Raw genomic sequence first — 24104 nt, forward strand, 5'->3', positions numbered from 1 at the left:
AGTCTGAACATATGTTCAGTGAAATCTTCTGACAAAGAAGGATTTATAATCTTTGTGGAGGGATAGAAATAAGGGGAAACTGGAAAGCAACACAAAATACATCACCATAACCACTCACATGATGGCATGATAAGATGATATTGTCAAGATAAAGGTTTAAAATATAACTCAACAAAAGCTGTGGTCTTGGATTAGTGGGTGGCAAAGACTTGTTTGTTGATTGAGAGTCGCTTAACCTCACTAAAATGTATTGCAAAAATGCTAATGGCAAGGACCAGGAAATAAGCTGCAACTTCTGTCACTGAAGATTTTCTGGGAGATGCCCTCTGTGGAAAACATGTCCCTGATAATGTGTTTTTCTTGTAGAATCTGAGCCAGACACCGGAGAAGTCTTTTAACTCACCGCCCCCCATTTGTCCTCATAAGGTAAGATCCAACTTGCTTTCAGGCAAGGGACAAACAACATTTTGTAGAATAATTGCAGATATTTTAAAAGCATTTAACGTTCTCATTAGTTTTTGTTTTGTGTGTCTATTTACTTCATGGAGTTGTGCATTAGCTTTAAGAAGATGTCAAGACCCTTCTCAGCTTTTCACATATTGAATGATTCATTGAGCATGTTTTTTTTCTGAAGCATGTGAAAATTAATTGGTTTATTAGTGATTCTATAAAACAAATCTAGTCAAAAACAACAGTTTCTGGAAAGCATCTCTTTTCTGTCCCTGCTATTTCTGTTTGAATGCATTACAACATGATTCATAAACTTATCTGACATGTGGTGAGATGGGCAGATTTATTCAATGCTAATTAGTCTTATCCATGCAGAGTCAAAGTCATCACTTCGCTCTGATGGTTTCAAGTAATCTCAACACCCTGACTGAAGTAACTTTCCACTTCAACTCCTGCTCCTGGTGCATGCCTCTTGCAAATGTGATAATGTGCTATGTAGTGAAATTCACACAATTTCAGTTCACTTAGCACCAAACGTGTCAAAATTGCCTGTGTCCTTTTCTGGATGAAGGGCCGGTATGGTGAAGAGTGGCTTATTACAAGAGTGGACCTTGGTAAAAGGAGTCCAATAGAGGGAAGCTGTCTGACAGCCTGTCATCAACTGTTCAAAGTCTAACAGCACTCTACAATACTAATGCACAGCTAACTGTCTAAAATAACTTTGGCAGCATTGAAAGCTGCAGTTGGTGGTAGGACAGTAAATATTTCTGTCTTAGGGAAATTATGAGGAAGGCAATCAACAAAATGACACTGCATGGTGACACTCCACATAGGAATCTTTAGTTTGCGCTTGATGAAAAATTACAGTCTGACATAGGCCAGTGTAGCTTTTGAAGTTTTCATACAGGATCACTTCTCTCTCTCAAGGGCACTACAGAGGATGTATGTCTCTTGTTATTTATGGGCTACACGTTTTCGTCCTATTCACTCTTTCTTTAACTTGTTCTCTTTCCATTTTTACACAGCTGATCAGGGCTGATGTAATGGGGGAACACCGTGGGTTTGTGGATGGTGTTATTCACGTTTTAGCTGTTAGCAGCGGAACATAATCTCCCTCTAGTCAGCTCACATTAGTCTCCACGATCCGCACCAACCCAATATGTGCAGCGAATGCAATGGGCCAGCTGGGGTAATTTAGTATGTCAGTCAGCTCAGGAGGCTGGTAAAATGAGTAAATGGCTGAATATGATTTATATGAAAAGAATATTCTGATTATAATGGCTCTCAGAATAGAATATCCTGTCTTTTTACACTTCTCTTCATCTGCATTATGTGCATCCCCCCAGATAGATAGTGAAATGAACAGAGGGCTTTTAAACTGACTGCTCTGTGATTATATTAAGAGTGTGAGAGTGAGAGAGCGAGGAAAAACATGGGAGGGAGGAGATCGGGTGCCCGAGCACTAAGTATATATAATTGCTTCTTGACACATTGGCCAAATTCTGCAGTGCCAGGATCTGAGCGAAGATGATTAACGGCTGTCCGAGTGGGTGGGCACTGCAGGTCGTTCAGGGCCTTTGGTTTCCATAGCGATCCTAGTTTAAAGGCCATATATTGCATACTGAAAATCCCAGAGGCCCGCACATTGTTAAACTACAATTATAACTCATGCGGTGAGCATTGTCTGTCCACCACAAACTCTCTTATTCATCTGCAGAGCGGTCTGCTGCTCTTGCTTTTTTTTCTCTCTTTCCTTTATTTTGTCCCCTATTTTTCTTAAATGGTCTCCTGTAGCTCGCGAGAAGATAAAGAGTGAAAATCTTGCATTCTGTGAATAATTGATGAGTGGGCTCTCCTCAGAGCATCATTACAGTACAGCAGTCAGGGTAAGAGGTGAGGGTAAGATCATATTTCTGACACGATGCTTCAGGCGGTAGAAAATTGTGTCAGTTTTTCACTAGGTTTCCCTCTGAAAGTACAGCATGAATAACTGTTTCTTATTATGGCAAAACAGGAACAATATGAAATGTGATGAGGGATGTAAGCATACATACACCTTACCTCTATATATGAACAGAAAGGTGTGAATGTGTAGAAACATATTTGTAACACATGATTAACAGAAACTTCTGACATATCATTATTAAGCAAGTGTTTTTTCTTCATTCAACAAAATGTTATATATAGTAAATATGTGTTATTTTTTTATTTCTTTGGTGTGGTGCGCAGTTGGCCAGTAAAATTGCATTTGTGTCTGTATGGTATATGAAATAATGTGTGTGCATCCATGTATAAGTGCATGCATGTGTCTGTGAACAGTGCAATCTAGTTAGGTGACAGATGGAGAGGGCAAGGGATGGGGGTGGGGATCAAGCACCTCTGACAATATGGGGCCTGCACTGCACCCTGTTCCTGTCAGCTTTGAAATGACTATGGTAAACTAAAGCTGTAAAACACTGGGACATAATTTCATAGTTTCATAGTATGCTAATGTTAACACACTGATGGCCACAGATACAATGCTTCTCTGTGTAGCAGCATTTTTAAGGCAAGGAAAGGCCACTGAATAAGCACATCTTAATGATGATTCATTCTGTATAATAAAAGAAAATCCCTCTGGCATCCAAACAAGAGGCTAGTCATGCAGCAATTGAGCTTATTTGAAGGCATCAAGTAGACGATGGGTGGCTAGTGAGGCATCTTCTTGAACATGGACGTCCACATGCACTTCTTTACACATGCACACACACACATTCATTTTCTCAGCCCGCCCTCCCCTCTCTCACATACACTCTCACACACACAGTCACACACATACACACACACGCACACACGCACGCAATTCATTTGAGGTAAATGTGATCTCAGAAGACAAGCAGCAACAACCCACGGATCCATGAGGGTGCCTGGGGTTGCATTGGTGGCCATCGTCAACCAAATAATGCTTTGTGACTGAAAAAAGACAATCCAAAAGGTCATTTGTGACCTCTGGACCAGTACTGTGCAGCATCTGTCACTAGAAAGCACCACATGTCTGTGTCAAATGGCAAAAGGTATGCAGTGCAGCCAGCCTGCTGTTGAATAAAGGCAGTAGGCCTATATATACGTAGCATCCCTGTCACAGTTGCATTAACAGGGCTCTGCAGTGTCCTGGCTTATTTGCTTAAACATCCAACGTGCCATACTGTACACATGACTGGTTTGATAACTTGAAGGGCTTTAAATATATTCACTTTTGAAATGCGTCATGTGGACTGTTGTATAATATGACAGAATTCACATTTATTATGATTATTTGACAAATAAACTTAATAATTGAAACAGTAACATGGAATAGTATGTTTTAACTGCTTCAGGGGGGCTCCCTATTTACCCCTTACATAAAGATGGGCAACACATCACATCATATAGATATAGAGGAATATCATTAATTCCTACCAATGTCCACTCTCACACAGTGCTCTGCCTATAATGGTTTATGAGGTTGAGGTAGTGTAATCCTCAGGGGAATCGCTAACAATGACTAGCTTCCATGTTTGATGTTATCTCCCTTGACACACGATTTCCACAACAAGGTTTCATGGCATCAAAAATTCAGGGGAAATTGATGAAGACATATTTAATCCATGCTTCCCTCTCAGCCAACTTGCCATGCTCATATATCTGAATCAGGCCACACCTCCATGTGGAACAAATCAATAATATTCCATTTCTAACCAAATTCCTCTTTTTGAATGGCAAAATCCAATCTTCATGGACACACTAACAAATTGGATATCCTGTCAGTTGTATTAGAAAAAGAAACAGAAACACAACATGGGTGTTTCTGTTAAAACTACACCACATATATTGTGTGTAGAAATTGCATATCTCATAAAATTTCATTCTAAAGTCTTTCAAAGTGCAAATGAGGCAGGGGTTCTGTAGTATATTTCCCAGATATCCTGCACTGTACTCTCTCTCTCTCTCTGTCTTACTCTGTCTCTCTCCCCTGCTTCTCCTTTCCTCTCACTTGCCACACCGTATCTCCCCCCTACATCCAGCTAAACCAATCAGGGATTTAAGGGCCTCACTTCCAATCAATTACCACCCAAATCAGTGCAGAGGCCTTTGATATAGAATCATTTGTCAAATCAGTGCAGATGGCTGGGGGCAGATACCCCTGTGCCATAGGCCACATCCACGTGGAAATCTCTGCTCAGGGTGGGCTTGCCTGATGCTCCCCAACCTATTAATGGTGAAGTCACTGTGTGATCCAGGACTGCAGTCCAGCTTTCTGATCCCTGAGATTGCTAATGTATAAGCATCTTAGCCTGACCGGTGGATAATACCAAGTCCCAGAGTCTACCATAATGATTTGGACTATTTTTAAAGCAGGCAAAATGTGACTTTCACAGATCCCACTTGAGGTGTTCATATGGATTGCACAAAGGCTGCAAGAGGTGTAACTAGAAATGTAGCATTATCACATTTGACTTGCTGCAAAAAATATACCTTTGTGCATGAGTCAATCCACTGAAGCAGAAGACCCAGTAATAACCAACAGAAAGCAGCACATATTTGTCATGTGAGTGCACAAGGAGGTGTTGACATCACATCACCATCACCACATTTTCTCTTGTCAACAACTACACTGCAGAACTCAAGAAATACAATAATTGACGAGATGAGGATACAGTGAAATTAAAGATTTTAACAGATGATATAAATGATTCTTTTCAAATGTTATTTTAGGAAATACCACTTGCGTAGATCTAAATAGACATTAATGTATTAAAATAAAGTCACTGTATCAAGCAAGGGGAGATATTAAATACAAATTACAGTGCAAATCATGTTCATGAAAATAAGAAACAATTAATGGTAATGAGAATGAATAAATGATTATGATTGAAAAAATATATATATGTTGCTTCAACTATGTATTTTTCAAATGTACAAAAAAAAATGTTAGATTTATATTTTCATTTAAGGTCTATGCTTGACATTAAACATTAACGTACTTCTGCATGCAATAAAGTACTGCACCCTACTGAATAAGACCCTGGCCATACTTCTCCATAGCACACAAAACAACTGTTTATCAGGATGTCCCCAACAAAAAACAGCCACAGTTTTGTTTTATCTGGAAGCAAAGATATGTATGTAAGGAGGAAAACATTTAATTAAACAGAGAATAGCAAGGCTGAAGAAGGTTGGGAGACGTGACTGTGATTCCACAGACACATGCTCAGGGTCAGTCTGTTTTGAAATGTTTGAACCCACATGCTTGGATATATAACCATTATACACAAACAGTACAAACTGACAGCGTCAGCCCATTGCTAGGTTAGATTTTTTCTAAATGTATTTTTTACTGACATATTTTACTCCAAATGAATAGAAACCTATCGCTAGAGATGGGTGGTTTTATATTTTTACACGACCATTACAAATGTTTTCTTTTGTTTCTTTGTTTGTATTTCATAAATGTTTCCCATATTTTTTGTGAATGTCAAGCATTTCTAATATTTGGACAGGCATGACATTCCCCTGGTGAAAGCATAAACAATGCAACTGCCTTCTGTTTCACTGACATTGATTTTCCGGGCCAGGTTGTTGCTATGTAATTGTTTGCCATTAGAAAAAAAAACTGTAGTTAGATTTCCATGTTTAATGACTTAAATAAAGCCTTTGAGGCTTCATTAGTTTTCACAGTGGTGCAGCCCAAACTAGATTACTTAAGAAAGAAATAGATCTTGAGAGTTTGAGCTAAGAGCAATTGTGTCCTCAGGTGATCCAGCCTGTCGAAAGTGGAGTAAAACAATAAAAAACTAAATACATAAACAAATATATAAATAAAAACCATCAAAATCTAAAAACTTTTAATTTATAGATTTATAGATGAAACATTAATCATAAAATACTCGAGATTCATGGTTATGGCCTATGTTATAAAAGAGCCTCTTTTAATGATTTTATTCATGAGCAAAGTATTATTCAATGCCTTCATGTTTCAGTGATGTATCCTGGCCTCTTATTTTTCCACTCTACCATTATAAATCAGTGCAGTGCTGTGGGATGACATAGATGCCAACCCTCAGTTCTTTGTGCAAGAATAAGACATGTTCTCTGTAGTGTTTGATACACATTCTTTTAGAATTTGTCTTCAGATCAACACAGCACAGCTGTCTCTCTAGCAGACAGAACAAAGATCACCCAAATTAGAAATGAAAAATGAATCTCATAAAAACTCCCAGGGACCCAATGACTACAAGCATACTAGCTCAAATGACCTCAGTGGCCGGTTGCTACCCGAAAACACATTCTGCCCAAAGCTGTAGTATTTTAGCAGCAATCAACGTGATCATCAGCAAGCTGCATTGGCAGACACTGTGGGTATATCATCTGTTCTCCAATATCACAATTTATAGTTATCATACAAGCAACACTTTCCCTGTAAGTGCTAATCTAACATAATTTTTAATATGCATTTCCTGTATATCATTAGTTTTTTTCTGTTTTACGAACAGATGATGTTATTTAAATTTTAAACACAGTTGATACATGTGCAAACATGTCTTGTCAAGAATTGCCCCCTGTACTATGAGAGGTGTCTACATGTGCCTCATTATTTTTTCTCCTGCTACTTTGCTTTGCTTTATACTGTAGTATGTGTATAATTGCCAAAAGACAAAAGTGAGTGTCATCTTCCAATTTTGCACCAGTGTTTGTATTCCATGACACAAATTTCATGATCCTGAAATGCCTTGCATTACTTCAGACAGAAAGGAAATACAAAAAAAGAAAGAACAAATGGAATGAATGCAATAATAAGAGGAAATTGCACTTTGGAAATGATTACAAGCGTGTAAGCTCACAAGGCAAGAACATGCTGCATTGCTCAGGATATTTTTCTCACCCTCTGCCTTTGCATATTTCACACTGGTGTAGTCTTTGGAGATGTAAGTCATACTGAGAGAATTTGACTCTGCATGCTAAAAAGGCATAAATATGGGAGGAAAAAAATAACATAACCAGCAGATGACCTTATTACGCTCAGTGTGTACCATGCAGTAGCAATATTGCCTTTATTTTTCACTATTACCACCCGCCATTACGGTGAGTGGGAGGAATATCAATTTGACAAAGAGGGCCTCTGACTAAATGTTAAGGAGCCCCCCTGTCATGTGAGACACATCCCTACTGTTCTGAGTGGGCAGATATGGCTGTGTTTTACTACTTATGGATATTCAATGGAAGAGCACAGAGCGAGTCTTCCTGTAATAAAGCATTTACCAATGCAGAGTAGCACTGTGCACTGTGAGAACATATGTTAATGCACTTGGCTGTGGCCAGAGAAACAGCAAGAGGTTTGGAAAAAAATGCACATGGGACTGGCCTCCTGGAGCACACATTTGCCTTCTACAAAGATACTAATATGACTGCTGCTCAGTGGTGGAAGAGGAGGAAAAATTACCCTGGCAGTGAGAGGAAGTTTGTTTTGGTGATGGTGATGGACCCCAATGGGGTGAGGCAGGCTGGGGAAGAGAGACAGCTCTGTACTTGGTGGCTTTTGAATTACATCAATGGCACACTTTTAACTGACTGCACTGCCAGAAAAACTGACATCAACATATTTAAGGAAAGATATGCAAGGAGCAAATGGGGATATGAATGTGAGCCTTGTCTCTGTACTTTATCAATGTTTTACCAAGGCTGTGCCACTGCCTTTGCAAAAAGGGTTGGCTATGGTTTCTTCTCAATAGTTGACAGTTACTTGGTAACAAGTCAGCAGTTGAAGAAAAATATTGCATAAAATGTACTTGGTACATAGAAGTTACCATTAGTGAACAGTGTAGCGCAAATGGCCTGAACAAGTATTTCATTTCACTGGCTTGTTGTGTATGTTTAGAAACCCTTAAAGGACAAAGCTTGCAATTTGCTATTTCTTTCTCATTGTCAACATGTTTCATGGGCAGAGCCAATCCAACAATGAACTCATCCTACTTACAAGTTTTGTGTGTGTTTCCACAGCTTGATAGACTGTATTCCTCTGAGCTGCAAACCTCACTCCAAAACAAATAAAAACACATCAGTGAGTCACACTGCTGCACTGGGTGACATGTCCCTTCGTCCCTGAAGTTGTGGAAGTCGAGTGGTTATTGTAGCTTGTTAAGAAACCGTTTCAAAGAGCGTGTAGGAACATAATTCCATTTACAGAGCTTTGCTAGCTTGTTTTGCTACATATCCCAACCTCTTGACTTCATACTGCATAGAAATTTCTCAAAGAACTTCAATACAATGTCCAGACAATGATTACTGCCTATAATGATGATTACTGATAGCAACTTGGTTTGTTGTGAACATTAACCAATGACACCTCTGGTTTCTAGTGCATATACTGTAGAGAGTTTATGTAGACAAGGATTTGCTGTAACCGAAGTCAGTAAGTAATCATCTTGCTTGGCTTTCACATTCATCTGGATTACCTGAGAAAATATTCATGAACTTGACATTGGTTTCACCGGAGATACTACAAGAAGTAGCGTCCCTTCCTGAATATTGAGTATGTTGACTGTAAATATTTTATTGGTAGTAGCAGTGGTCAAAGTAATTCTTGTGTTCAGGTCAGGATACATCAAATGTTATTGTAATTACGCAGCAACCTATATTTTTTCTTCCTGTAAATTTTGTCTCCTTCCTTAGCTAAAAAAAAACATCTGCTCTTTTACATTTATTGCCATAGCATTAGGAGAAGTAAACACATGAGCTTGCCTGGGTCATTTTGTTTGCCTAAACAATCTTCAGCATTCATAGTTTCACTGTCCATGGTAGAGTTATATTACATTAAAAAATAAATATACTACATAAGAAATACCAAATTAACAGTATGAAACCCCTACTGTCAATTACACTCTTTTTTTCACTTGACAGGATCATTCAACACTTACAATTTCACTGATGAGGTGTGAGAAATATAGAGAGGAATGTGTTGCTGATGCTAATATTGCAGCAGTAGAAATCAGTCCAGCTATTGACATTTTTCAGTTATATTTAACTTGCAGATTTTTTTCTGCAGATAACGTAACATTCTCAAAATTTAGTATTGTGATCCACTCCAAATAACAGTACTAATGACAGTATTTTTTGATTGACAATAGTTGTACAAACATTCCTTGCACACAAAAATAATGTCTCTGATGAATTTGATTTCTTAATATAAAAATATATCTCATTCTAGTGATCAGATCACATATAACAGTTCAGTATTATCGTTTTGAAGTGGCACCCGTCAACAATTTAGCAGAGAGAATACTATTATTCTTGGAGACAAGTATTATCACTTATCACTGTTATAACGACTGTTTGGTTTGGTTTTTCACAAGCTTGGCATCCAACTAGAACTGCAGCAAGTTTACTTGCCAAAAGACACATGCTCATAGATTAAAGCAGTGAGAAGAATGTATATTTGTACACACACACTGATGAGGCACAGAGATAAAGTGAAGCATAGAAATGTATGTGACTACATATAAGGTAAAGAGTAAAAATGAAACCTAAAGGAGAACTTGCCATACAAAGGTTTAGGGACTGTTGACAGAAGATATGTACATCTTTATATATAATTTATATAATACATGCAATTGTATGTCCCCCAAGAGAACATAACAGCAGTGCAGGAAATGCAAACTAAATGCTTCAGATAATTGTTTGAAATGATATCCACATAGTTAGGCCATGTGTGAAGGAGATGGTGTATGTAAATGACAATTGTTATTGAGTTGCTATGGGATGAATTAGTTAGACAGGTAGGTATTTTATTAGCATCATAATGCTAGCAGGTAGGTAAGAAAGTGAAGCAGCAGTATGTTTATGTTTTTTTGTACATTAATTGAAATATATGCATATATAGGCATGAAAGGGTTAATCAGAAGGTATGAGTACCTGTAGGCTCAGGCGGCTCCAATGACCTCTGCTGTCTCATTTTATGGCAATTGTCCTCACAGCGCACAGCTGAAAAGTGGTCAACAAGACCTCACATCCCACACTAATCTAATAGACAGTTGAAAAGGAAATGTGTTGATTGTCGATATATATACTTTATAGATGTAATGATTGTTTACCTTGCAGCTTGGCTGTTTAGTGGTAACCAACATGAATGCAGCCTCTCTTAAAAATATTTATACTTTCAGCATTATCCAACTACCAAAAAATGACTACCGCTAGAGTGTGTGTGTATATGTGAGTGTGTGAGAGTGAGAGTGTGTCTGTATGTGTGTTTGTGGTGTGTGTGGAAGTGTGAGTGTGTATGTCCGCAGCGCATGTATTTGTGGTAACAACGTGATCCCGGACCCTCATTCATAAATCAAAGTTTTTATTAGGCGAGTTATTATTTAACTCTGTAACAAAAATTATCTCAACCCTGAGACCAAGAGGAACATAATGCATGAATTCATGTCGCGGAAGGATAATTACATGGAAGGCTGTATGGGTGAGTAACTAATAAACTGTAGCATTAGCATTAGCATTAGCTACTGTGTGGATTGTGTTGTGTGGTTTCTTACCTGACTTCTCTGGAGTTTCGCCACCTTGCGTTAATGTCATGCAGCGTTTGGTGCCATTGCGAGTATTTTCCAACAGTTAAAGTGTTGAAAATGTTCCTGACCATGGATAAATGTCCGTGGCCGTAACAAAATGTCTCCTCTCTCTTTTTGTTGTCTGTTTTCATCCCGTCGTTCACGCCCCTACTTACGGCGTCTCTACACATATACGTTCACAGGCTGAAAAAATAGTCCCAGGTTTATTTAATATTGAAATAGAAATTGAAGTTGACATGAAATGAAATGTGCAAAAAATTCCATATGCAATGGCTGGTTCCCTGAACCTTGGAGGAGATGGAGGGGTTGGAGAAAGCTGGACAGACAGACAGAAAAACATCCTGCTCTCCAATTATAGTAGTAGGATACCTTTTCAAACCAGATGAAATTAGCTGAATGAATCCGTTGTGTGTTTAAATTTTAGTCAGAAGCAAATCCCAGTTTTTCAGATCATTTCAAAAAATATTCTGAGAATCATTAATCAGTATCATCATTGTGCCTCAGCTTTGTCAGCAGATGACAATGATTTGGGCTCTTTGCTTCAAACACAAGCTTGTGATACAGTATCACAATCTATAGACAATGTCTCTGCCAGTCTCAATGAAGAAAACTGTCAGACATTTCAAGAGGGAGGGAGGTAGATCAAACGGGTGAACAATTCACATTACAAGGAAATCTTGATAAACTGATGTTTTGACACATCAAGGGGCCTTCCCATTTTCTTCTCCACCATTTTTCCTATTTGACAGTGTACTTAGTGACCACTTTATTACATGCACCTCCCCATTAATGCAGCTTACTCCTCCAGACAGAGTGAGTCAAGAACATTGTGACTCACCATGTAGGCAGGCAGGACATGCAGACTGAGTTGAGAGGTTCACTTACTGTCCAGCTAAACCTGTAGACCTCTAAACATTTGTCATCATAACACATAATTAAATGACCACATAGGTTGTCATTTTCGGAACGACCCATAATAGTGTAATATGCCGTTTTCCAAGACAGGAGTGTGAAATGCCACCTTCCAAATCCACTGTTAAAAAAAAAAGATGTTTTATGGTATGGTTGAGGTTTGGTTATTTTTACGCACAAAAACACTTGTTTATGGTTAATAGAAGATCAGGCATTGTGTTAAATTTATCACTTTGAATGTAGTTCTTACTTTCTTAAAATTATGTAATCCTTCATGTAAATCGTTATGGTAACAGTAAACACAACTGTAACCTTGCTTCTACAGTTTAAAAAAAGTATAGGTGTGGTGGAAACATGACACTAGTGGTTTGAAAGGGAAGCAAATAGTGGTCTAATAGCAGTCTCCTGCAGCAAAACACTAAAGATACCTCCTCTTAACAAGGGATTCACTATATATTGACATCATCTGAACTTCCATGGGTCTTAATTACTATGGCCACTAGGTGGCATGTGTCACTCAAGCGTAACTATAGATCGTTTTTACTAGTATACATTTTAGACCAATTATGTATTTTTTCTTGTGAGGACAAGCTGGTCACCAACATCCACAGTATGTCTAATATCATTCCAGTCAAATGCTACACCTTTTTTTTCACCGATTCTGATGCAAGTTGTACTAATCAGGGACAGCAGTTGCTGTTGTGTTGGATTGGTCTGTCAAGACCAGAAAATAAATAAATAAATAAATGGGCAAGACTTTATAAGCTTCAATAGGCACATGAACATTAAAACTAAATTAACTGAGGTGGAAAAATTTTCCTCGTTGAACAAATCCCCCTCTTTGTTGAAACATGCAGAAGATAATAATTTGATTTAAACTGCATGAATCCATGGATCCATTCTGCCTTGTACCTACATTATAGAGTGATGATGATGTTAATGTGTTTTTTGTTGGTGCAATTAGGCCCATAAATATAAAGATATTTTTAAAGCTCCACTATACACCATACATCTTGAGTGCTTTTCAACCGTAATGGTAGAAGTGAGTTTCAATATATAGTGTATTAATTTAAGGGGGGAACAATAATAATAAATGACATAGTTGAACAAATATTTTAAACTTAAATTATCCGTTTTGCCACTGGTGGACAAACCTGTGAGAAAAGGTTGTAGAAAGAGTTAAGGGTACTTCCCAACCAGGAAGTAAGTTAGAGTTGTAACTTATATTATAGTAGTTGTCAATAGGGCATGGCATTCCTTTTGGTATATCTTTGAGCCATTAGCCAACTGGCAGCTATAGTATTGATTTGTTGACCACTGTATGAAGCATTACATAAAATAGCAAAATGAATCTGAGGTGCTGCACTTAATTCAGGAGTCATTTTTGATGTCTTTTCTCTTGATTTCTCTTAGCACCAATGGATAAACAGGAAATTAGTTCTTTATCATCTTTATAATGTGACTGGCTTGTTTATGTCTGGATGTTATTATGCCTCCATGTCATTGTATTGTTCATTGTGACAGCAAAAGCCGAAGCTATCACCAAACAAGAAAAATCAAGGTACAATTACATGGTGCACACATTTGTCTGGAGAATGAGACAGTAGCATATTCTCTCACACAGATGTATGTCAATAACCACAGTCGATGTTCTGTTTTACTCAGAAAACTTTGACTGCTGATGCGTGTTGTATATCCCATGTTGCCCACACCAAAAAGGGAGCTTGAAATGTCACTGTAAACAGGAACAAGTTGACTATAGTTTAACTATTTATGTATGGTGTGATACTAGTTTCTGGCAAATGTCTGTGACTAGCATTAGCTACATAGCATATCTAAATGTTTTTGTTTTTCTTTTCTTTTAGCTAACCTTAGAGACACAAAAGTAACAGTTTAGTTGTTGTGTATTGTAACAGTACAGTATTGCTGTACATTTGTAAGTTAAATACAAAGCAGAAAGAAGCAAGCATGCTAAAAAACATTAGCCAAGGTGAGCATAACTGGGGTAAGTGTGTTGATGGTTATAAGGCTCAAAGTATGCATCTTTGCAATGTGATGTATATTGTAGGAAACAAAAAGGAGCTTGACTGAAAGTAGAAATAAGGCCTTTAAATTAACCAGGTGCAAACCTTCATATCGGCAGTGTACTGTTTTGTCAGATTGATTTTACAAGCATTATAATGTGTCATTGTCTCAAGAAGGTCCCAGGAAATGACTTTACTTCACCCATGATCTGTACAGTCTCCAAATCACAGACTAATAAAACACCTTTGGGATGAGGTGAAGAGAGATGGGGTTATGAAACATCTCCACCACCTTGTTGAATCAATGCCTCAAAAAATCCAGGCAGCTCTGAGGGTCGAAGAGAGCCCTGCACAGTATTACCAAGGTGTGCCTAATAAAATTGTCAATGAGTGTATTTACAATACTGGTAAAGGACTACACTTGAGTCAGAGACCTCCGGCTGAAATATTCCTTCCCTTCCTTGGCTTCTTAGCATAGACACCATGACATCCTGAATTTGCATAGTAGTAAAGATCAATGTAGCTCTTGGAGGCTGCTGTGACACTTATTCAAAACAGCTCCCCTTTTTTCCCAAGTGTAGTCTGGAGCAAAAGGGGGTGAGCTGGCAGTGAGTGATGTGGGTAAAGAAATCCAGACACTTCCTCAGCTGTAGTCAACCTCAAAGAGCATTTTGTCATGTATCTTCACTTGGTAAAGTACCTGCAACCCTCTTCACATCAGTACTGAATCAAGGTCTGTTTCACACTATTTGATGCTGTTTGATGTCAGTTGAGATGTGAAACAAGAGATGGAAGGGTAAAAAAGCACATCTTCTCTTAAAGTGAAATAGCAATTGTTGTTTCCTTTTCTATCTTTATCTCATAACACATGAATGGTTTTTAGTAAGCGATAATTATTAAGTTAGATGTCACTGCATTATGAAGGATGTCCTTCAAGCCGCATCTGATTTCTAGGGACAGCTTGACAAAACTCACTTTGAATTTGGTTGAAAGCATGTCTAATTGAATTTTGATACGTAATTAAATCAAGCAATAAATCAGCCCAGATCCCACTGCAACCGACAATTCAACACTCCTGAGCACCACGAGCTAATTATGATGAAGTTATTATCTCAGCCAAAGGGAGTACTTCGAATGGCGCTTTCTGAATCATGTATAGTAGAATCTTTTCAACTAGAATGTACTCAACCTTGAGGAAAGGGCATCTCTCATATTAAGGATCTAGAGGATCCTATAAATGTCTCTTGCTCAGTCGGTAATGTATCCATGTTGAAACATTGCCCCACTTTTTAAAACAGGTGATTACTTAAAACAGTCATAGCAGTGATAATGTTTTTTACTCACTTGTATGCATAAACATGATGCACTAAGCCAAAAATGTTCTGATGATTGTAAGTCAGCAATTACAGCTAGTAGTAATTTCTATCAATAATCCCCCAATGTGTAGGAAGTGACTATGTTGATTTAACATGGATTTAGAGCATCATCCTCATCATCTCGTTCCCAGTCTCATACGGTTAATCAATTACATCCCCTGCGATTAAAGTATGCTTTAGATGCCATGCACTGCACATGTAATCTCATGACATAAGGTATTAAATGAAGTCTAATTATAACTTTGCAGCTATGTGTCATATCATACTCATTTAATACCTTCACTAAGAAGACAAACTGGTGTGTCAGTAATAAGGGATGCTGCTTTTTGAATCAGCGTAATATGAAATTTGTTATGTCTGTCACATGATTCTTGTAAATAAGCATGCATAAATAAATAAAATGTGTTTTAATGATAAACTTGCTTGAAGATGGGAACCTTTTACAGATACACAATGTGAAAAAGGCATCAATCTCCAACTCCCCAGACAACTATAGTAGACCTAGCCGGTATGGTTTTCGTAAATGAATCCTCTGCAACAATTACTGGAGTAGCCTCCTTTTGCATAATTTGATGAGCAAAGAGAACATTGATGAACCTTTTTAATTATTATGTCGCTTGGGATTCTGACACGGGCACCACAGAGATGATGGGGGTCCAGTACTACAGCTGCTAGGGCACTTTTTTCCCTTTCTTTCTTTTCTTCTTTCTACCTCCCCTTTTTTAATTCACCCAATTTGTCGGTCCAAATGAAACAGCAAAAGGTTAGAGTGTGGAGTAATTAACAGCAGCTAGCCTAATGAAATCAGGAGGGGCTGGTGCTGGGAGGATCAATACCTCACTAAGAGTGAACCAAGAGGGGGGACTGTCCAGGGAAACACACATATACAGACCACTTAATAATAATAAGCTGATGAAAAGGCAACATGTTGTCCACTTGTAAATCAAAATGGGTTCGAACACACTGTGACATTATTGCTGTCTTGTAATTGTGTTAAAGGAAAGTTGCTCCCTGTGCACACTCAAGAAGTGTACAGGATTTATACTACTCTGTGGTTTGCTGAGAGGGTTTCCCTTTATTGAATGTCAATAAGTACATCAATACACTTTGGACAACTGAACACCAATGCGCAGGGAAATGGGGATTCTATTTATCTAAGGCTACACTTAAGTATATTGAAGACTTTATTAGTTCCTTTTGATGAGGAGGTGTTTTGTTTGCAACAGTTTTATCACACTGTCTAAGACATGCTGCGTTTGCCAGAAATATAAGGAATGTAAACTTGAACTCTGTTCACTGTTTCTTGGCTGAGACATTTGTGTCCCTTGTGTGCTTGCGCATATGAGCAGATGGCACGCACACCCAAGTTTCCCTCTGTGAATATTTGTATTATGTGTGCATATGTCTGCATGTGTGTGGTTGTGACACAGCCACCTGACAAAGCTGTCATTTTCTTCCTTTTGATGAATTCAGCCACATCCATCCCATCCGTGGGGGATAACAACTTGATAGTAGGCCACATGCGTTTCTCCCACCCGTGCCATAGACTGTGGCACTGCCCTGACATTTCTGGAATACTGAGCAGTCCTGACAAGTCCTGCTTGACCACTATTTTCACATTCTTCATGCAGGGAGACTAGTTGAATTGAACAGCAGTGCACTATAGTGAGCCTCACCAATGAACTCTGAGTCAAAGACACGCAAGAAATGTGAAATACGCAAGGGTACGCTTTGGCAGCTGGATACTGTGGCTATAGCGTATTTTCTGTCTCTGCCTTGCTCTCTGCTTATCCCCACCTTCAAAGGTATTTACACTACGAAATAAACTGTTATGTGGGTGGCTGTAGAGACAGGAGCAGCAGATCTCATTAGTGTTAAACTATTAGGAGCATGGGAACCTCAGGGAGGAGGGGTTTAAGGCTTTCAATGTAGCTTGAAGTTATCACATCATACAGATTTTAAATTATTTTCACAAACTGCAGCAAGTCTGATTGATGCACCATTTTGTTTTACTTTGAACTTATTGCTGTATTGAATTGAGCAAAGCTTTGCATTGCGGTATGTCCTTTTACTGAATGTTTGCAGATGTCAGCCAATTCCGCTAAAACATATAAAAAGAAAAAAGTTATGCTAGTTAATTTTCTGTATGATTTTTAGGTCCTTGTGAATCCAATAGATCATTTTGACACCAGCTGTAATAATTGTTGAAAATGGAAACGAGAAATATGAAGTTAACTCTTATTCCTTTGTAATTTCATGTAGACAAACCTCTGCGGCATTCAAGCTCCCAGAGTTCAGGAGAAAATCTCATCAAAGAAATTGAAATAACAAGACCTTGAAAATCTAGAGGTAGCCGTTGGATTGAGTATGTTTTTAAAATGTCTGCCTCTGGAAACAGCACCTCTGGTTATTTTCTTTTCAGAGCTTGAAGAAATAAGTGCTGGAGGTCATAGTTATGTGAGATTAGTTTAACATTTGACAGCATTGCTCAAAATAAATAGGTCTGCCATGTTTGCTGTTGTCACCTCATCATCTTTGACAAATACTCGTCTAGTCCACATCTAGGAAGCACTGCTTGTCAAGCTTTGCTGTTTGTTCTGCTTTTCATCTTACCTAGATGTCATAGTGTAGAAATGTTGTTGCTATATAGTGGTCAAAGTATAATGAAATGACTAAATGACACAAAAGACTACTAATAACCCTACCCTAACCCACCCACTGTGCTTATGTTGGCAAGCCTTGCAATGTGATGCTTAGTAGGGTAATTTATTCTGTTTGCAATAAGCAAACTGTCCTGGTGTTCTAAGTTGAAACGACAATACAACTCGACTAATTTAGAGTCATCTTTATACTCTACGATTTACTAAGATCCCAAATAGTGGGTACTAAATTGCTTGCACAGTGCAATAGATTGCGCATTTCGTTTGCCTGCTTTTGCGGTGATCTACTAAGTATAACTGAGTGAATGAAAACAGGTGCAACAGGGTGGAGACAGCAGTATTTAAATGAGGGTGCATTTGCATTTTCTCCTCCCTGTATTTTGCACACTGGGGTTGAAACGCCCCATATTACATATTCATTATGGCAAACATACTAAATGGACAGTGTGTATTATCTTACACAATTGAAAGACGCAAACCTCAGTGCGCTGCGTTAGTAGATCAGCTTGCACATTTTTTGCGGGTGATGTCAAGTTTGCACACGTTTTTAGTAAATCAGGCCCTAAATGTATAACAGGGATAGTGCATCAATCTCCTATGTACAAAAGGCGATAGAAAATTCTCTTTTTAACATCCCTGATATGCAAACGGTGGGCACATTGTCTCTTGCACAGTCCAGGATTCAGTTCCCACTGTATTATCTATCCGCCTGTCCCCTATACACACAGCTGGAATTCACTCTTACCTACCTTCTGTCTGTGCCGTTTGATTATTACCCAGTCCCTCTACCTCTGTGCCAACCTGCCTTCCCACAGCTCAAACCCTCACTGGGGAAGTTGGATCTGTTGCAGCACCTCAGCCTGTCTCCAGCTCATACTGAAAGTCAATGCTGGGAAACTCGCAGACTGTGCTGTAGTCAGTATATGTCCACTTTACATGTTAAGACAGTGTTAAATATAACCATTTTTATAGATTGTTTCAAAATATTTCACATAATAATACATGTATTATACAGTATATTTCTTTCTTTCCTACCTACTGTACATTTGATATTTATTCATTGTACAGATACTGTGCCTCAAAATTGGGATTCATTGGGATACAGAAACAGAGCACAATAAGGTCTGGTGTTTTTAATCAATTATTTATCCAATATTTTAATGATCAGAGTGCCTGGGGTGATCAAAGGCTCAGTTCGAGCTCCACTGCCTTTGCTCACTAAGACATCCCTCTGTACTTTGATGTGGTTCACCAACAAATGCACTTATCTTAAGCATAACTCTCTCCCAGGCTTGCATGTGGGTGCTTTGAAACTGCTAGTTTGAGAGGCGTACATGCAGCGAGAAGGTCACTGACCAATCCATACTGACGAAAAAAAAAAACCTAACACACACATGGTCTCCAACAATCACGTGTACAACTACTGTTTTGAATGTCATCTAAATATGAGACAACCATAGGTCACCTTCTCAGATCCCTCGTGTACATTATCATATATTTAATTGGTTCTTAAGGTCTCTAACTTGAAGTATGTGTCATGAGATGTTGAATAAAACATTACTTGGAGAAGAAACAACTGCCTGATGGCACCCTGAAGTAAAATCCAGCTTTAAATGACCAGTCAGTGGATGCAAATGAGTAACTCCTCAAACAGACCTGACAAATGTGTTCTGATCTGCAAAAGGAAAAAAAAAGAAAAGCTAGATAGCTAGATAGATAGATAGATAGATAGATAGATAGATAGATAGATAGATAGATAGATAGATAGATAGATAGATAGATAGATAGATAGATAGATAGATCGCTTTGTGTCATAATGTGGTATCATGTGGTATCATCTAAACTTCATCATCTTCATCTTTCTAAGTCCAGTCTTCATTGTGCTTGCATGTCTTGTGCATGTCTTGACCTAAATACTTCATACCAAAGAGCTTAACTAATGATTACCTGCATAACTGTCTAAAACGTGTCCATCTTCAAAGAAACTGTCAAACTCAAAGAAACTCTATCATTTACAAATGCTATACTCTTCACTGTTCCAGGCAGTTACTTGTCAGAAGTTTGGAAAGTGTACTTTTTGATTTTGTTTAGTTGTCCACCATAAAGCTCCATTTTGTTTCTGATGAATAGCTTAAGGTGCACTGCTCTATTGCTCAGTCACTAACAGAATCCCTTGGTGAACAATTATGGTGGGATAATCTTTTGACATGAACTTGTTTCCTGTTCATTGTTTTACCGTTCCACCCCAGCAGTCCTCTCTGATTCTCCCCTGTCGAAGTGGCTCCTCACTGCCAGATTTCTTCTATTTTCTTTGCAAATCAAGTCATGTACTCAGATTATTATACACAGTACAAAGAAAACAAAATTGGCGATTAAAAATTAAATACTCTTATCTCTCTGTGAGATATCTCAGTCCCCAGAGAGAGGATGCTAGTATTTTGCAGGCTTGCGGGTGTCTTTTGTTCCCAATTTAGAAGCTTGTCGCTGTGTATTGTTAATTTTTGATGCTTCATTTGATATTCTGTTCACTTTCCTCCCTGACATGAAGAGAAAACATCTTTATCAAAGTGTCAGTTGTATAGCTTGTGTTGTCAGAATGTCAGGTTTGCCCTACTCTTTACATTTCGGGGAGAGGGTGTGTACTCTGCAGACCAGTTTGTTGGTGTGCCAATTTAGCATAGAAATGTGCTGTGCAAACTCTGCATCTGAGTAAGAAATCAATATGTATCCTGAATCTCAACTCTGACTTAAAAAAAAGCTTTAAAGCCTCAAATCTATTAGGTTGTCAATTGTGAACTCTGATTGACTTCAAGAAGACTGGAAAGTTCCCAGTGCAGTTTCTTTTGTTAGCTCCAAATATTCATGTCCATAGTAAATCCTCTGTAGAATTACATTCAGACAGTGATGGAATGACTGTTCTTCTGTCCTTGCAGGAGGCCTGTCAACTTGGCAAGATAACCTCTGTGAATGTAAGTCATATATACTCTACTATACTTCTCTGCTCTTTCTTGCATGTGCTCTTCTATAAGCATCAATAGAGCATGATATTGTGCTAGGTTGTTGGTTTATTACATCATTTTACACAAGTTACAGCCGCTATAAATCTGTATGGCATCACATAATGTGTGTGTGTTGCTTGACATAATGAATGTTCATGTTTGGTTATGACATTTTAACTTTCTTTGAAAAGGTTTGTGGTTTGATGATATTGTATTTTCTGACTGTCTTTTTTTTTAGTTTAAAGGAGCAGTTCCCCAAAAAATAATACATATTTTTCCTCTTACCTGTAGTGCTATTTAGCCATCTTAATTGTTTTTGTGTCAGTAGCCGAGTTTTGGAAACATCTGCTGTAAAATTGTCTGCCTTCTCTCAAATGCAATAGAACTGGATGGCATGTAGCTTGTGGTCCTCCAAAAAAGCTACATTTGAAAAACTCACCAACATTGTGTCTTTTTTTTTTCGTCAGTTTTTTTTAGTACAGTATACACATTTCCTGTATTTTCTGGTTGTATTCTATTAAAGAGACTGAGCAATTATTATATATGGTCATTATAGCATTGCTAAAACAACAAGTCTAATGGTGGCCTATGACTTTTGCACAGTACTGTATATCTGCGGACTATAAGCAAAGTGATGAGGGACTTTGACATGTGTCACTTGAAAAATGTCAGATTTTTAACAGAATTTGACAGATATTCCTGCTATTTACAGATAATGGGGGCCGAAAACACATAGTCCTCTCTGACAAGTCTTAGGCCACTATTAGATTTGTTGTTTTAGCAATGCTATAGTGACCAACCATATATGATTATTTTGCAGTCTCTTTATTAGAATACAACCACAAGATACAGATCATGTGTATGCTGTATTAAAAAACAGAAAACAGCTCCTATAAGCCTTCTATACACCCTTTAGGGTTGTAAATATGCAGACCTCCCCATATGAGCAATAGCAGGAACCTGGCTCTCTTAAACCTAAATGGAATGGAGCCTCTATTCATAATAATATTTAATAATTAATGTTAAATTTTGTGTACATATTTCCTGTATTTTCTGTTTGTATGATGGTGGTGGCCTAAAACTTTTGCACAGTACTGTATGTTGCTTGTTCATATTGGTAACATCTAATTACATATTAATACAGTTTGTTTTTATGCTCAAAAATGTTTGATGACATTTCAGTGTGAAACACTGTCCTGTATGATGATGAAGTTCATGATCCACAGAGAAGATCATCATAGTAGATGACTCAGATGAAACTGATATTAATTTTTTTGATTTGTCAGAAATCACCCAGTAATCTCTCACCTCCTTCTTCGATGTTCCTGCTAACTCACCATTTCACACACAGTAACACATTACCTCACATAAATATGCTGTGGAAAAGCATGTACAAAAAGAAATGAGATATCCACAAAGTAAAACCGCAAAAACCTTTCTTGTGGATGTTGCATGATCTTGACATCAATCAGAACTGGGACATGTGGGACAGCATTTTTGCATAAATACCTTGGCATACTGCTGTTGTTTTTGTTTTTTTTTCCTTCCACATAAGACATGTGCAACATGACAAATCACCATCTTCTCTGAACAGATTTATGCAGGTCTAGGTGTGCCCGCGAGCTGATCCTTATCTGAAATGGCAGAGGCAGTCTCCCCTGATTCACTCCTAAGTGGTCCCTGTTTATCACTCAAAGGGAGGTGGTTGTCAGCCAAGTCTTTCTCTGTGCAGTACCGACTTTCTTGCTATTTCCAGAAAGTGGTTGTTCAAAAAAAAAAAAAAAAAAAAGTCTATATATAATAATAAAACAAACACAAAAAGCTGTGGCCTACCAAAGGACAAGGTGGCAGTCACTTGGCCTCCACTCCTTTATATATAAATACTTTGGACTTCTAATCCTGTAACCCATGAATCCAGCCCCATCTGCCTATTGTCTGGGTGGTTACCAGAGGGAGGGTTTTAGATTGGCTGGCTTGTTATATGGTAGAACTTGGCATGCGTCTCCCTTGTTCATTTTATCTCTGTGTACATACTTCTCAAGGCAGTGTTTTATCTGGCTGAACAGGCTTTGTTTGGTCTTGATATCTCTTACCGCAGCTTGTCTTTGCTTTATGGATTTCTGGCAGCTTCTTTAAATAAGTGATAATGCTTAGCAAAACACTCACCTTGACTCCTCGGTTCAGTGTTTGTTTTTGTTTGTAATGTTTGTCTTTTAGCGTTAATGTTTTATTCACAAGTCATTATCACTGAGAGTAAAAGTTTTATTTATTTAAGAACAATTAATGCCATTTAATTGTAATTAATATTGTGGATCCAAATAACTTAACACTGAGTGCATTGTGAAATTAAATTAGGCATTTTTTTAAACATCTGGCACCAACTTGAATGGGCTTGAAGAAACAGTGTTCTAAAAATGAAGACACTCCCTTATGCAAAATGATTATGTCCTAATTGCCACGGACAGCTGTTTGTTCTAATAGATTCTGGATGCCATTGTTGGAGCAAGTTTCCAATAATTAGAATCATGTGGAGAGAAAGCGTGCTTTTTGTAGAGCTGCCAACCTTTGGTAAGTGGGCTCTTTCTTTTGCTGGAACCTGGACTTTGCTGTTGCATGCATCCTCCAGTAATTTGAGAAACAGCTGCCAAAGCTGTTTGAGAACAAGTAGATATTTAGACTACTTGAAAGCGTGGGCAAACATGGCACACAGAACTATACGATTTTGCCAACAAGGTATTCGTCTACTTTCCATCTTAGAAAATGAATAAATCCCTGAGAGGAGCGAGAAAAAAAACAACACTCTCTACAGAACTTTGAAAACATACCCCATCGCAGAACATGTCACATGTCACATTCAGTAAAAACAAGATTAATTTCAAGCAGTCCTGCCTCATTTCTTTTCATGTGCTTCAGAAATCAGCGCAGTGTGGGTGCACAGATAACTCTTTTCTGTCTTATTTTCCAAATAGAAATAACTGCAATGAAAAGCTTTTGTTTTCAAATTGATATCTTACACAAGAGTTGAAGGTTTTGCTTTTCTGTTTGTTTCTTTGACTGCATGCCCTTTTTTCTCTTTTGCTCTCTCACCACCATTTCTCATCTG

At 38.1% G+C, this 24104-nt stretch overlaps 1 protein-coding gene across 2 annotated transcripts in view; it reads left to right on the forward strand.

Annotated features, from left to right (window-relative positions):
* pcdh11 (protocadherin 11) overlaps positions 1-24104 on the forward strand; it is a 114768-nt gene that overhangs the window by 45744 nt on the left and 44920 nt on the right. The window contains exons 3-4 of one of the 2 annotated variants that reach the window (XM_053323751.1): positions 367-426; positions 2599-2601. In XM_053323751.1, the coding sequence (XP_053179726.1) occupies positions 367-426; positions 2599-2601 (63 nt within the window). Of the gene's footprint in view, positions 1-366; positions 427-2598; positions 2602-20935; positions 20972-24104 lie in introns of both variants that reach the window. The other variant, XM_053323750.1, reaches the window with a different exon arrangement.

The sequence above is a fragment of the Scomber japonicus genome, chromosome 8 (assembly GCF_027409825.1).
Source record: "Scomber japonicus isolate fScoJap1 chromosome 8, fScoJap1.pri, whole genome shotgun sequence".
Classification (NCBI taxonomy): domain Eukaryota; kingdom Metazoa; phylum Chordata; class Actinopteri; order Scombriformes; family Scombridae; genus Scomber; species Scomber japonicus.